This window comes from Camelus dromedarius, chromosome 16 (genome assembly GCF_036321535.1).
Source record: "Camelus dromedarius isolate mCamDro1 chromosome 16, mCamDro1.pat, whole genome shotgun sequence".
NCBI lineage: Eukaryota > Metazoa > Chordata > Mammalia > Artiodactyla > Camelidae > Camelus > Camelus dromedarius.
In genome coordinates this window covers 22,868,713-22,881,247 of record NC_087451.1, presented here as the reverse complement: position 1 = coordinate 22,881,247, position 12,535 = coordinate 22,868,713, and the positions used below count along the sequence as shown (strand labels likewise).

The 12,535-nt window shown below is 57.7% G+C and overlaps 1 protein-coding gene across 4 annotated transcripts in view; it reads right to left on the bottom strand.

Annotated features, from left to right (window-relative positions):
* The window catches only part of ARHGAP44 (Rho GTPase activating protein 44), a 102,482-nt gene that overhangs the window by 1,441 nt on the left and 88,506 nt on the right, over window positions 1-12,535 (bottom strand). For 2 of the 4 annotated variants that reach the window (XM_031467587.2, XM_064495276.1), the window contains 4 exons: window positions 7,442-7,459; window positions 6,598-6,819; window positions 5,274-5,431; window positions 3,492-3,872 (listed from right to left, as the gene is read on the bottom strand). In XM_031467587.2, the coding sequence (XP_031323447.2) occupies window positions 3,492-3,872; window positions 5,274-5,431; window positions 6,598-6,819; window positions 7,442-7,459 (779 nt within the window). Of the gene's footprint in view, window positions 1-2,016; window positions 2,067-3,491; window positions 3,873-5,273; window positions 5,432-6,597; window positions 6,820-7,441; window positions 7,460-12,535 lie in introns of all 4 variants that reach the window. The other 2 variants (XM_064495275.1, XM_031467588.2) reach the window with 2 other exon arrangements.

Genomic DNA, 12,535 nt, shown 5'->3' with positions numbered 1-12,535 from the left:
CCACTGGGCTTCTGCCTTCCAAGCCTTGGACCCAGCCTGGTGGGTGGTTCAAGCCAGGGGCCAGCTCCCCTAGCCACGCCGCGTGATACTCTCAATTCCATAAAAAGGATGCCTTCCAGGCAGGGCTCAGTGACATCTCTTGAAGGCTGCATTTAGTTCCTCTCGTCTGCAGGGACAGGGTTCCAAGACTGGGAAAACACTGATTCAAGTCCGAGAATGAAGGGACGGGGGTCCTGAGACGGTGGCCTCACTCCAGGACCACAAATGGTACACGTGGGGTGGCTGGTGAAGGCAGGATGGGGTGGGGGGGTCTCCCTCAGGACCCCAATGATGATGGGAGCAGACTGTTGGCTCCCTGACTGGGGGAACCCCCCACCCCAGCACTAGGGAAGCCGTCTCCTCCAGTTACACCCCTCTTGGGGGCCCCAAAGGGTCACTTCCTGGGAGATAGCAGGAAGAAGGGACCTGAGGTCACAGGGCTCTGCTCCGTGCAGGCAAGGCCAAGGCAGGCACTGGACTGCAGCCCCCTGACTCCTCGGGGCTGAGCGGGCCCTGGTGCCCTTCACTCAGTCACACACCCTCCTGGGCCTGCTGGGTCACTGCCTCCACTGAGCCTCGCCGCCCCAGGCCCGGAGCAGCACTGGGGAGGATGTGCAGCAGCCCTGGGCCAGGTCAGGGTGGGGGCCTCCCTTGTCCTTGTAAAACAGACATTTCGCCCAAAAGATACCATAGCAAGTGGACGGACAGAGACATTTGGACACCGTCCTAAAAGACAAACAAACATAGAAGCTCTGGGACAAAGGTCCTTCTCTCTCACCCTCTCCTCTACCTGCAAACAGTCCTCAAGATGCTGATCCTGCCTGTCTTGGTTCCCCTGCTTGACTGAGCAGAGCTGGGGGGCTGAGGGGCCTTGCTCCTGTCTCAGAGGACGTCTGCCAGCCCAGCCCGTCCCTGCCTGGCCCCGTGCGCCTGGGCCCTGCCAGCCACCGTGCGGCATCCTGCAGCTTGGATTCAAAGCCCCATCTCGCTGGGAGGACAGTAACCTTGGGCAGTTTCTTACCTTCCCGGGGCCTCAGCAGTCATGGGGGACAATGCAGGTGGGAGCATGTCTGCAGGTGTTGGAGGAAAAGGATGCACAGCCAGGAGGGGAGCTGCTCAGCTGTCATCCTGGCTGCACCCGTAGACCCCGATCAAGGGAGAAGCCCCTCTGACACTGCTAGGGGACGGGGGTCTCCCTGTTTCAGAGGCTCCAGGAGAGCCTCAGATGGGGCCCGTGCTGGACGTCCTGGGCCTGTGCCCGGCTTGAGTCTGCAGGACCACGGCTCAGCAGCATTCACGGGAGCACAGGAGGGACCCCCCAAGGACCCCACCCCCCCACCCCGCCTCACTCTGGCCGCCCCGTCTCACTGAGGGAGGAACACCTGATTCCTGGCTTCCTTCAGGCTCTTGCCTCTGTTTTACTTTTGAGCACCTACTCTTTACAGGAGGCGGAGCCCAGGCAGAAAGAGGAGTAAATGCTCCAGGGACCTGGCCGGCCCTGTCCACTGGGGAAAATGACCTCACGATGGAATTCCAGTATCAACACTATGGATTCTTCAGTGTCTGCCAGCCGCGTGGGCCCAGAGGAAGGCAGATGAGGATTTACGCCTTAAAGTGGAGCCCCCCTAGAGCCATGAGATGAGGATGGGACAGGGACCACGCCCGGTATCACAGTCAGATGGCCAGGGTCACTGCTGGGGGTGGAGGGTGTGCCCATGACCCTGGCCAGGGCCGCTCCTGGGGCCCTTCCCTAAACCGGGGGTGCGGGAGCACACTGAGAGAAGGTGAGCGGGGCCCACTGCGCCCCTGTCTCCTAAAAAAAGAAAGGCAGCGGCCAGTGATGCCCAAAGCCAGCGAGCTCAGGGGTCCAGTCACCCGCCGGGGCTGCGGGCGGCGGCCGTGCAGGTCCCAGGCACATGCAGAGCGCAGAGCGGCGGCCTGGCTGCGAGCGGAGGGGGCGAGGCCGGGGCCGCTTACCCTGAACTCCCCCTCACACGTATCCAAAACCGCGTCACCGCGTCACACAGCTGCCAGAACACAGCGACAGGATTCGGAGAAAGGAAGAAACACATGAGACGAGGACGGGACAGGGACCACGCCTGGCATCACAGTCAGACGGGCCACACCGACAACGCTGCCCGGAGCCCTGTCCAGAGGGGCCACAGGCCGGGCTGCTGCAGCCAGAGGACATCAGGACCAGACAGGGCGGGGCAAGAGGACCACGCAAGGGCAGCAGCCCTGAAACCTCCCCCGCCACCCCCTGCGGGAGGAGCGGCCCCTCTAGAGATCACCAGCCCAAGGGCAGCAGCCTGGGCCTCCTCCCATCAAGGGCTCTTCCAGAAACACAGCGTCACCCCCAGAACTATCCGCGGGGAGGAATTTCCTTCGTTTTCATAAACCTCCGGGTGGCCGAGGCAGTGGTGCCTTCATTAATCACATCCAGAGATACAGCAGCCAGACCACCGGCCACTCCCAGCCGTATGTACCACTCCTGCCCCACCACACGCACACACGCACACACAAACTGGACTAGCCTGTTCACAAGCAGAGAGGCGTACTGGAGCCCCCAGGCTCACCTTCCACCGAATCAAGGGGAAAACTGCACTCCTGGAGAGGGATGTCAGGGTAAGAGGTCCCAGGGCACCTGGGACCAGGCCAACCTGCTCTCTGCAGTGTCTGTGTGTCTGTGTGTGGCTGGGAGGCAGCTTGTACGTGTATGTGTGTGTACATGTTTGTGATGTGAGTGTGGGGATGTGGGTGCTGCATGCATGGTGTGTGCATCTGGTATTCATGTGTAGTATCTGTGCATGGTGTGCATCTGTGTGTGCACGCACAGAGATCTGTGTGGTGTGTGTCATGCTTACATATTTTCCTGGAGGAAAACAGCTCTGTCTTTGGTTTTAAGTTTAAAGCAAAATTAAATTTCATAGCTGTGGATTTGTACAGTCAGCTCCTCAAAGAACCAGGGGAACATGCAGCCTTCCTGATACTGGCTGCTTTCTCAATGTATATTGCTAGAAAAACATTTTTCTAATAAGGCTTCTTAAATAAACAGGGAAAAATGTCTTTGGTTCTTAGCCTCTGTTCTCAAGACGAGGACTGGCGTGAATGCCTGGGCTGCAGGCCACACCCCTGACCTGTGCGTTGATGCCGTCAGCACCCAGCCTCTCTGGATGCACCCTCTCCCAGGGACTCAGGTGCTCACCCCCCAAATTTAGAGCAGAATCAGTATCCCAGGCCGGGGGACACTCAATGGGGAGACATTCCCTAGGGAGCCCCTGCCCTCCCCCTGCAGGACCACTGGCCCCCAGGGCTTCCCACAACCTCACGGAACTTCTAAGGAGACCACCCTGGATGCCATGTGTGGCTCCAGCAGGCACCCCTGGCACACGGGGGTCCCTCCGCAGGGCCACTGCTAAGGATCAGGAGATGCCGCAGCGCGGCTCACTTACCTGTAGACATGCTCTCCCCAGGGGACACGCCGTCCAGCACGGGATGCTCGGCGGATTGTGGGCTGGAGGCCGCGAGGCTGACGGTGGGAGGCTGCGGCGGCGGCAGGGTGGGCCTCTGCCGGGGCTTCGGCGTGGGCCGCGATTTACTTAAAGTGCTCGTGAAGCCAGATGGGGAGGCCAGAGGAGGGGCCGCGGCCGCCGGGGAAAGCTGGCCCGAGGCCAGGGCATACCCTGGGGGGTAGCTCAGTCCGTAGGGGGACGGGGTGCTGGGGGGCGTGGGAGACAGGCTGAGTGGGGACGGCTGGCCGGCAGGCGGCTCAGGCACGGGCCCCGGCTGGCCGAAGGGGACCTTGGGTGGGATTGGTGCCAGCTTCTTGGAAACTGGAGGAGGAAACACGATACAACACACAGGGCTGTGAAAGGATGCCCGGCGTCCATGTGGTTGTCAGCACACCCCTCCCTGCTGCCTACCCCTTCCTCCACCCCCGACTCTGAGAGCAGCCAACACTGCTTTCAAAAATCCACCTAGACATGCAAAGTTTCATATCTGCCCATCTGTTCACTAATTTCTCCTCCTCTTCTCTGGATTCCTGCCACGATCAGCACACACACTACACACCCGGCCAAACAGGAGAACAAATTTCCCATCCCCAGGCAGAGGCTGAGTTCCCAGGGTCCTCTCATCACTTCAGTGTGCAGAAAGTGTCAGCGGCCACTCCGAGGAAGGGTGAGTCAGGGCTGCAGTGTCCAGGAAGGGACCACGAGAGGTCAGCTGTGACAGTGGACCCCCTGGACAGGGCGGCCGTCCTCAGGGCAGAAAGCTCTGACTCGGCTGAAGTGCGCAGTGGCTCTGGGAGCCCCTAACAGCGACCCAGGACCAAGTCCTCTGGCCACAGAAGCCCAGTGCCTGTTAGCGCCTACCACCCCGCACGTGGCAGGGGCTCAGCAGACACCTGGAGGGCACGTAAGGAATGCATGGGGACGGACTGGATGGGAGGGGACCTGCGTGGACGAGGTGAGCCTGCCTGTTCCCAAATGCTGGAGCCAAAGCCACATCCAGAAGCCGGAAAGGCCTGAATTGAGAACAGATTCAAACAAGGTGCTGTTTCAAGCACCTCAAAGACTGTGTGAAGAGATGACAAACGATGGAAACCGACCCAGGTGGTTCTGATGAGCACACGTTCCGTGCGGCCCCCATCTGTGAAACCACCATGGAGTGTGCCTCCGCTTTTGGGAATCATTTCGGGGAGAATAAGGAGGCCTTCGGCAGTGGGTTCTGGCAGTAGCAAAAATCTGGGGAGGGCGGCTCACAGGCCAGTGGAGAAATTCTCCGGCCCCCACAAGAGAAACATCATCGCGGGGCAGGTCTGCCTCCTGCAGAAACAAGACTGGATCCCACCTCTGTGTCCCCTTCTGCAGACGGTCCCGGGGAAGGCAGCCGTGCTGGGCCCTGCTGGGGCAGGGGCTCCCGCCAAAGGCGCCACACAGAGTTTTAAAGGACGGTGGATGGCCTGGCAGGGTCCATGAAGACACTTGTCATCCCGGGGGATGTCTGCACAATGGTCTCAGGGAATGGGAAAGAGGGCCCCGCGGAGCCCCTGCGGAGGCCCAGTGAGTAGACTGAGAGATGATAATGAAACTGTCCCTTGTGGGGCTGGTTACTTTCCAAAAGCTCTCATGCCCAGACCAGGAATGTTTCAATAAACCAGTTTCTAAGCATCTGTGCAGGTGGAGGGAGAGGAGCTTCCAGGCCGCAGGACGTGGTGGGTAGCGGCGACCTACCTTTCCGAAGAGTGTGAGGGCTCTGGTCAGTGGACGGCTGGCTGGGGCTGGTGCCCAGCTGTGGCCCTGGTTGCGTCCCTGGACAGGGTGTCCCCTGGCTGGAACCTGGACTTCCTTTCTGCCCAGATCCTGGAGAAGGTTCCTTGCTTTTGGAAGTGCTGAAACACAGGACAAAAGGGAGTCCCTGACCTCAGGCAGCTTCTGCACCAGCATGAAGTACGTGCTCTTCTGGGCAGGTGTGTGTGGTTGTCTCAGCCCTCCTTAAAGCCTCCACCGAGGCCCCGTGAGGTGGCCATCCCCTCTGGGGCCCTGAGGGCCTGGGTTCCACTCCCATCTCCGTGTGGCGCCCGCCGCCAGCTCCCTCTCCTCACCTCACCTCCACCCTCTCTCCGCCAGGGGACCACAAGCAAAGGAGATGCGGGGCCCCAAGCATCCCCACAGTGCCCTGTGACCGAAACGGGATCCTCGGACACCCTGACAGGGGGTCACCCTCCTATATCCTCAGCACCAGAGCCCAGAGGACTTCTGAGGGTCAGAGTGCCGAGAGACAGATGACCTGGGCTCACACGGCGGAGCCTTACAGCCATGGCTCTCTGGTTGCTTTCCCTGAGCCTCCACCATTCCCCCAACCAGGGGAGGAATTCTGAGACCCTCAAACTCAGCGATAGATCCAGCAAGTGGTAGGGCTGACACAGACGTTGGCTGTGAATGACCGCGGGCGTGGTTCCTCCCTGGAAGGCGGACCTGTGATGCTCAGATCACACTTTCCATCTTTAGATGGACAGGGGCCCCCACTGCGAGTGTTCCCCGGGCTGGTGATGGGAGGAGCCGCTTCCCCCTCTCTTTTCTTCCTCTACAAGAGTGTAATGCAGTCGTGCCGCTGGCTGCAAAGGTCAGCAGGCCGGCACGACCACTCACCTCTACTCTTTCCCTGAGCTGCACCCGCGTTAGTAGTAAAAATGGGCCCCTGCAAATCTCAAGGGAGAGGAGAGGGAGAAATACTGAAATTCTAAATTTCAAAAGAAGCAATCTGTCACAGGACGGCAGGGAGGGGAAAAGGGCACCTGGGAACTTAGACTCCTCGTGACTTCAGCAAGGGGGCGCTTTGCACAGGTGCCCGGGATGCTATTCTTGGAAAACCCGGGCTTCATCTGAGAATCTGGGGAGCTGTGGGGTGACGTACTGGGCGCCAGCAGGACCCAGAGAGCGAAACAGAGATCCAGGCTCTGAGTGGGCGTGGCAAACCCAGCCACCCCCTTCACCACCCCGTCCCCGCCTCGCGGGACCGCAGGCCAGCCCGCCCCCGGGGCAGCGCCCCGCTTACCTGGTCCGCTCAGCCCCGGGCTGGAGGCCCAAGCCGGACGGGGAGAGCGCGGGCGGCGCGGGGCCGTCGGGGGGCTGCTCCGGGAGCTGCGACGGCAGCGGGGCGGCGAGCTCGGCGGGCGGGGCGGGGGGCTGCGTGGGCGGCGGGGCGCAGGACGCCTTCCGGCCGGCCGAGGAGCCTCTTCGGGCCACCCACGACGTGTCCATGACCCTCACGCCCATGCTGGCGAGGGACACAAAGACACCCGGGTGACCCCCGCGTGCCGGGCGGCGGGCTCCCTCCCCCGCGAAGCGGCCCAGCAGCGAAGCCTGAGCAACGTCCCCGCCGGGCCGGGCCGGGCCGGGGAAGCAGGCAGCGGCCCCGAGGTGCTGGAGCATCCCTGGCAGGTCCGCGCAGGCCAGGCACGGCTGACCTTAGGACAGCAGCCCGCCCGCCAAGCTTCCCTCTGAGCAGAGTGCGGCCTCCCTGGGGCGCCCACTCCTCCCCAGTGGGAGATGGAGGGGGCAGCACAGCGAGGGGCAGCATCAGACTAGAACGGGGCACCGACCAGCAGGAGCCATCTATACATCCACCCTTCTTCTCGTCACTTGCGGGGGGGCCCGGGACCGGACTCGCGGTTCCCGTGCCAGCCCCAGGACGCTGGCTGCACCACGACCCTGCAGGGTCTACACAGCAGGGGAGGAGCCCGTCAGGCCCCGGCTCCGGGGACGGGGACCACAGTCAGCTCCCAGTAAGTCGGCCAAGCAGCCACACACAGCCAGCCCCTCGCACAGCTCCCTAAGGCCCGGCTTGCTTAGTTTTCAGAGACTGAACGTGGCCTCGTGGCCACCCGAGGATACTGTACCTTTGGATTTTCCTAAGGCTGCAGGGACAGAAACATACAGACATTAGTGTCAGTGAAACTGCCTTCCTCTGGACAGTCAGGTTGTCTCCGTCAACGTCAGTGTCTAATTACTGCGCCATGAAGTTATTTCAATTTAGTTGGTCCCTCTAGTTAAAGTGACTTTTCTCTTTGTATGAGTGAAAAATCACCCTCCAAAGCTCACAGGTGAGTAAGGAGAGGGGAGGGAAAAGGGGGTGGGAAGGTGAGATGTACAAAAGCCCCCACACTGCAGGAAAGGCAGGGGCGGTCCTGTTTCCAAGTCGGTAACCCGGCAGGCCACACAGGGAAAGGATAAGATCCAGATCTTAAAAATTAGAAGGCAAAAAGCCTTGCCCCTGGGAAATTAAAAAGCCAAAATTCCAGTTCCAAGAGCAGGTACGTAGAGAGAGGGCACAGCAGTCACTGAGAACAGAGGTTCGCTGAGGACCATTCTCAGTGCTAAGTTGTCAGGGGTTAGCGGTTCTTTTTGTTTTCCTTTTGCCCCTCTTGAGTAGACATCTGTCTGTCATACTGTTGTTTTTTTTTTCCCAGAGCCTTTTAACGGAGGCACTGGGTACCCAGGGGCTCATGCACGCCGAGCACGCACTCTGCCACTGAGCAACCCCCCCCCCCCCCCCGCTGTCGCGCTGTTTTTGAATCCTGGCCAGGGACAGTCTGAGCCAGAGACGGCAGCCAGTGTCCGGCTGTGAGGTACTCACGTCTATACTGATCTGGAACGTTGTAATTTTCATTCTAGAGCTCAGTTACGTTTCGCAAAGTCCTCCCCCCAAGAGAAAAGAGACAAGAGAACCTGGCAGCACCCCCAAAGACCCACAGAAGCTGTGGGGGTCCCGGGACCATTTAAGATGAACTCGGAGGCCAGGCGGCCGTGGCAGGGGCCCGTGGGTGTCAAGGTGAACGGTGAATAAGGAGCTTAGCAATCGTGGCTCAGCCTTGAGTGTGCTCCCCAAGGGAGGCCGGGGTCAGGTATTTCCAGCTCCTCTGGGAATCACTCCTCTCTTAAAGACCTAACAATAAAGTTTCTTAAGCTCCCCAGTACAAATAAAGCCTGGAATCCGGCAACATTTCAGAGACTTGATCTCAGCATCCACAAATGTGTGAATCCTGGAAATGTGGAAGTGGAGGCAGGGCCTGGGCCAAGAATACACCCCTCAAAGATCCAGTTGACCAATCCAAACCCAAAACAGGAGTCCAAGCTCCCGTCGGTACCCAGAATGACTCTGGAGGTAAGCTTGTCTTATCCCAGGTCAGGCTGTAACCAAAGCAAAACTCCTGCACCATCCACTCGTGACGTAGTCCCTTTCAGGGTGGCTGCCTTATGTGGGCTGTCCTCCCACTGCAGCCCCGCGGAGCACCCACAATCCCAAACACAAGTCCCCTGGAAGCCGAGTTCTGACTGTCTCGTGACAACAGGCTTTGGGACCTAATACATTAAGGAAAGGATGCCACCGCCCCCTCGTGGAGATGCACAGTGCGTAACAGTGTGGAAAAGATCCTAAGAAGTGAGACACTCAAAGTGGTTTCAACGTGCTGAGTCATGGGGTTCAGGAATTCACAAGACCCCAGATTTCCATCTCCTCCCCTCCAACCCCGACATAACCAACAATCGGTGGAACCGCGTTCCCCAGAGCACCGTTCAGACTGCTCTCAAACTTCTCAATTAAACGTGCTTGTTCCAAATTATAGAACGTCCAGGGCTAAGGTCCGGGTGGGGGTGGAGGGGTGGAACCAGACACTCCTGCAGAGCGGCTTCCAGCGGGGCCAAGTCAGAATCATGCGCTAAACTGAGCTCCAAGGAAGACTGCTAGCCCCAGTGTAGACACCCTCGTGGGTTTAGGGGCTGCTGTCACCTGGCTCTGGTGGAGACCCCCTGGGGATCTGAACACTGGAGCAAGTGAAATGACCACAGGCACGTCAGGTTTCAAGACTTAAAGAGGGGCTGCACGTTGGACTTCTGCGTATAAAAGGCCAAGGTCACTGGGATTTCTGTGGACACACCACCTCCCCGCTGGGATCCCAGGGTCCACGGGCTGCTTCACAGAGGCTGCTGGGGTCTTGCCACCAGTGGGTTTAGGGGTCCAGAGAACAGAACTATGCAGGGGCAGTGGGACAGCCCTGTGCCAGCCGGCAGGGCGAGTGGGGACCACAGGCAGGAGGCGGCGGACAAGCCGCAGGTACACTGAAGCTATGAAGGAGGCTTCGTGACTGAGGCCAGTTTCTTCTTGCCTCTGGGCTTCTCTGTGGTCCCTCAACAACCCTCTGCTGACTGCGTTCAGACTCTGCTGGGAACACGACCGACACCTGCTCACGGTCCCTGGCTTCGTCCTGACCCACAGGCCACACAGTGCAGACCCTGGCCAACTCCTGCAGGCAGCAGGTCTCACGTAAAAGATATCTGATGTGACCAGAGACAACCCTTATGATGCCACCGTCAGAAAAACAGGGATTTACACGATTCCTTTATCATCTGGGACAAATGATCCAGGAGACAAGCGTCACCTTTCTATAGCACACACACAACCAACACGAGCCAGGCGTGACGGTTACATCACAGGCCGTATCCTAAAACTTCCAGGTGGGAGCTCTGCAAGGGGCAGAGAGCAGCAGCGTGGCCTACTCTGCTCTCTGTCACTCAGAGCATCAGCAAAGCTGGGGTGGCCCCTATGTCGCACCAGCATTATGGCTGAAGTAGGAAAGTTGTGATAAATTTTTTTTAATGGCATCATTGCCAAATTCTTTACTCAGAGTGGCAAAATGTTCCTCTGACTCCATTCTCGGCCCAAAATGCACATCAAAATATTCTGGAACACTTCGGAACCAGACCAACGCCTGATCCCAGCCCAGACCGATGAAATCAGATTGCAGGAAGAAGATTGGGGGGCAGACAGGACATCAGTATCCCCCCCCCCCTTTTTAAGCTTGTTCTGATTATCTTTTGTTGCAAAAACCATCCTCAAAATGTAGTAGCTTATTTATCCAGGCCAGAAATCCACAGTTTTGGGGCAGTTGGCCAGGGACCATCTGACTGTGTACACAGCACTGGCTGAGGTGTCTGACTTGGCCTGGACGGCTCAGGATGACTCACTCACTAAGCTGCTAAGTTGGTGCTTGGCTGGGGAGCAAGGCTGGGGTTTCAATTTCTCCCCTGGGGGCTGCTCGGACCCCCACACATCATGGCAGCTGGGTTCCAAGAGCGAGTGTTCCCAGAGACCCAGGCATCATCTATAAGGCATTTTGCGACCCAGCTTCAGGAGACCCAGAACATCACTTCTGCCACATTCTGTGAGCTCAGTAAGTCACCAAGGCGAACTTGGAGTCAAAGGAAAGACCGTGAGATTTCAGCGTCCGTCAGTGGGAGGAGAATCAAGGCACCTGCTGCCACGTTCGCCGCAGAGCTCCTGGCGTGCCCCAAGGTGCAGGTTTCCCACAGCTGCGGCAATGAGGGCCACCAAGTAGGTACACACAGAAATTCATTCTCTTCCGGTTCTGGAGGCCAGAAGTCCAAAATCAGTATCACTGGACCGAAATCAAGGCCACCGAGCTGTGCTCCCTCCAGAGGCCCCGGGGAGAATCTGTCCCTGCGTCTTCCAGCTTCTGGAGGCTGCTGACTTTCCTTGGCTCTCGGCCACATCTTCAAATGTCCCTCTGCTCTGTCTTCACATTTCTCCCTCTCTGTGTGCCTATGTTGAAGCTGCCTCTGCATTTTACGATACACGCAGCTGCATGGAGGGCCCACCCTGATCGTCCAGAATAATCTATTTCAAGATCCCTCTTTCAGTCACACCTGCGAAGACCCTTTGCCGAAGCCAGGTAACATTTACAAGGTTCTAGGGCTTAGTTCCCGCTGTCTTCGGAGGACCATTATTCTGCCTGCACAAGAAAATGTATCTGTGAGTTCTGAAATCCGACCAGGACTTGCTAAAGAAATTCGGTTTCCTGGGTCACCGTGAACTGGGAAGGTAGGGGCTGGGAGGGGAGCGAACCACTCTGTATAATGTCCAGGACACCGCAGCCCTCGGCCCAGCAAAATGACACAGGCACTGATGGGGAACTTACCATTTCTTTCAAATGTTATCCAATTTTTCTGTTTTAAAAAGTAACAAGACATTTCAATAAAGTGAGCTCTGTCAGTGTTTTAAGGGGGGCAGTTTGAAAGCTTTGAGATGCATCTCATCTTGATTTTAAAAGGTCAGAAATTGGGACAAATGTGGAAAATTCCCCTCCTATTGCTGACATAACAGACACTCAGCTGGGGCAGACCCCTTTCCTCTCCCCACAGACACCCAGCACTTCTGGTTTCTGTTTCCCTTAGAACCAGTTAAGACTTGATCACCTTCAAGCTCACTGCACTTCAAAACATAGACACCAACACCCCAGACACCTCAGAGAGGGTCACCCCAAGCCAGTAAGCCCTCCACTTAGTGTAACGTTTAGTTCACATTTTAAAGCACCTTCATTTCGTGTGCACCAGTAATGGACGACATATATCTCGCAAGCCCTTGAAGTATCTGGTGGCAGTTTCAGCTTTAAAGTCAGAACAGGATGGAGAATGGCCGTGACATTTACAGAGCTCTTGAGCGAGAGAATGGTGTCAGAGAGGAGGCAACGGCTTGAAATACCATCCTTCATGCTTCGGTATCTGCCTGCATCCTTTGGGGCCAGCAGACTTTGAATGCCTGGAGGTTCCACAGTGATGACTTTCTCACAGAGGTCACTGGGATTGCTTTCCAGAGGGGACTGGGAACCAGACGAGGTCTGGCAGGGAGGGCAGGGGACACCACTTCTAACACAGAAACACTTGGGACCAAAGGACCAGAACACACCCTCCAGGGCATCCTCTTGGCCAGAGACACTTCACAAAGGAACCAAGTCCCTTAAACTGAGTTTTAAAAACAAATTCCAATGCATTTGTAGCACGTGCTCTCTGTCTCTCTCACGATGCAAAGATCAGATTCTAAGCACACTCTTTTCTCGAGGTTTAAGAAATCTCACCCTACTCCCTTCAAATTGTAAGAATTTCCAGTTTTTCTTCCCCCACCAGATAGAGAACAAGGA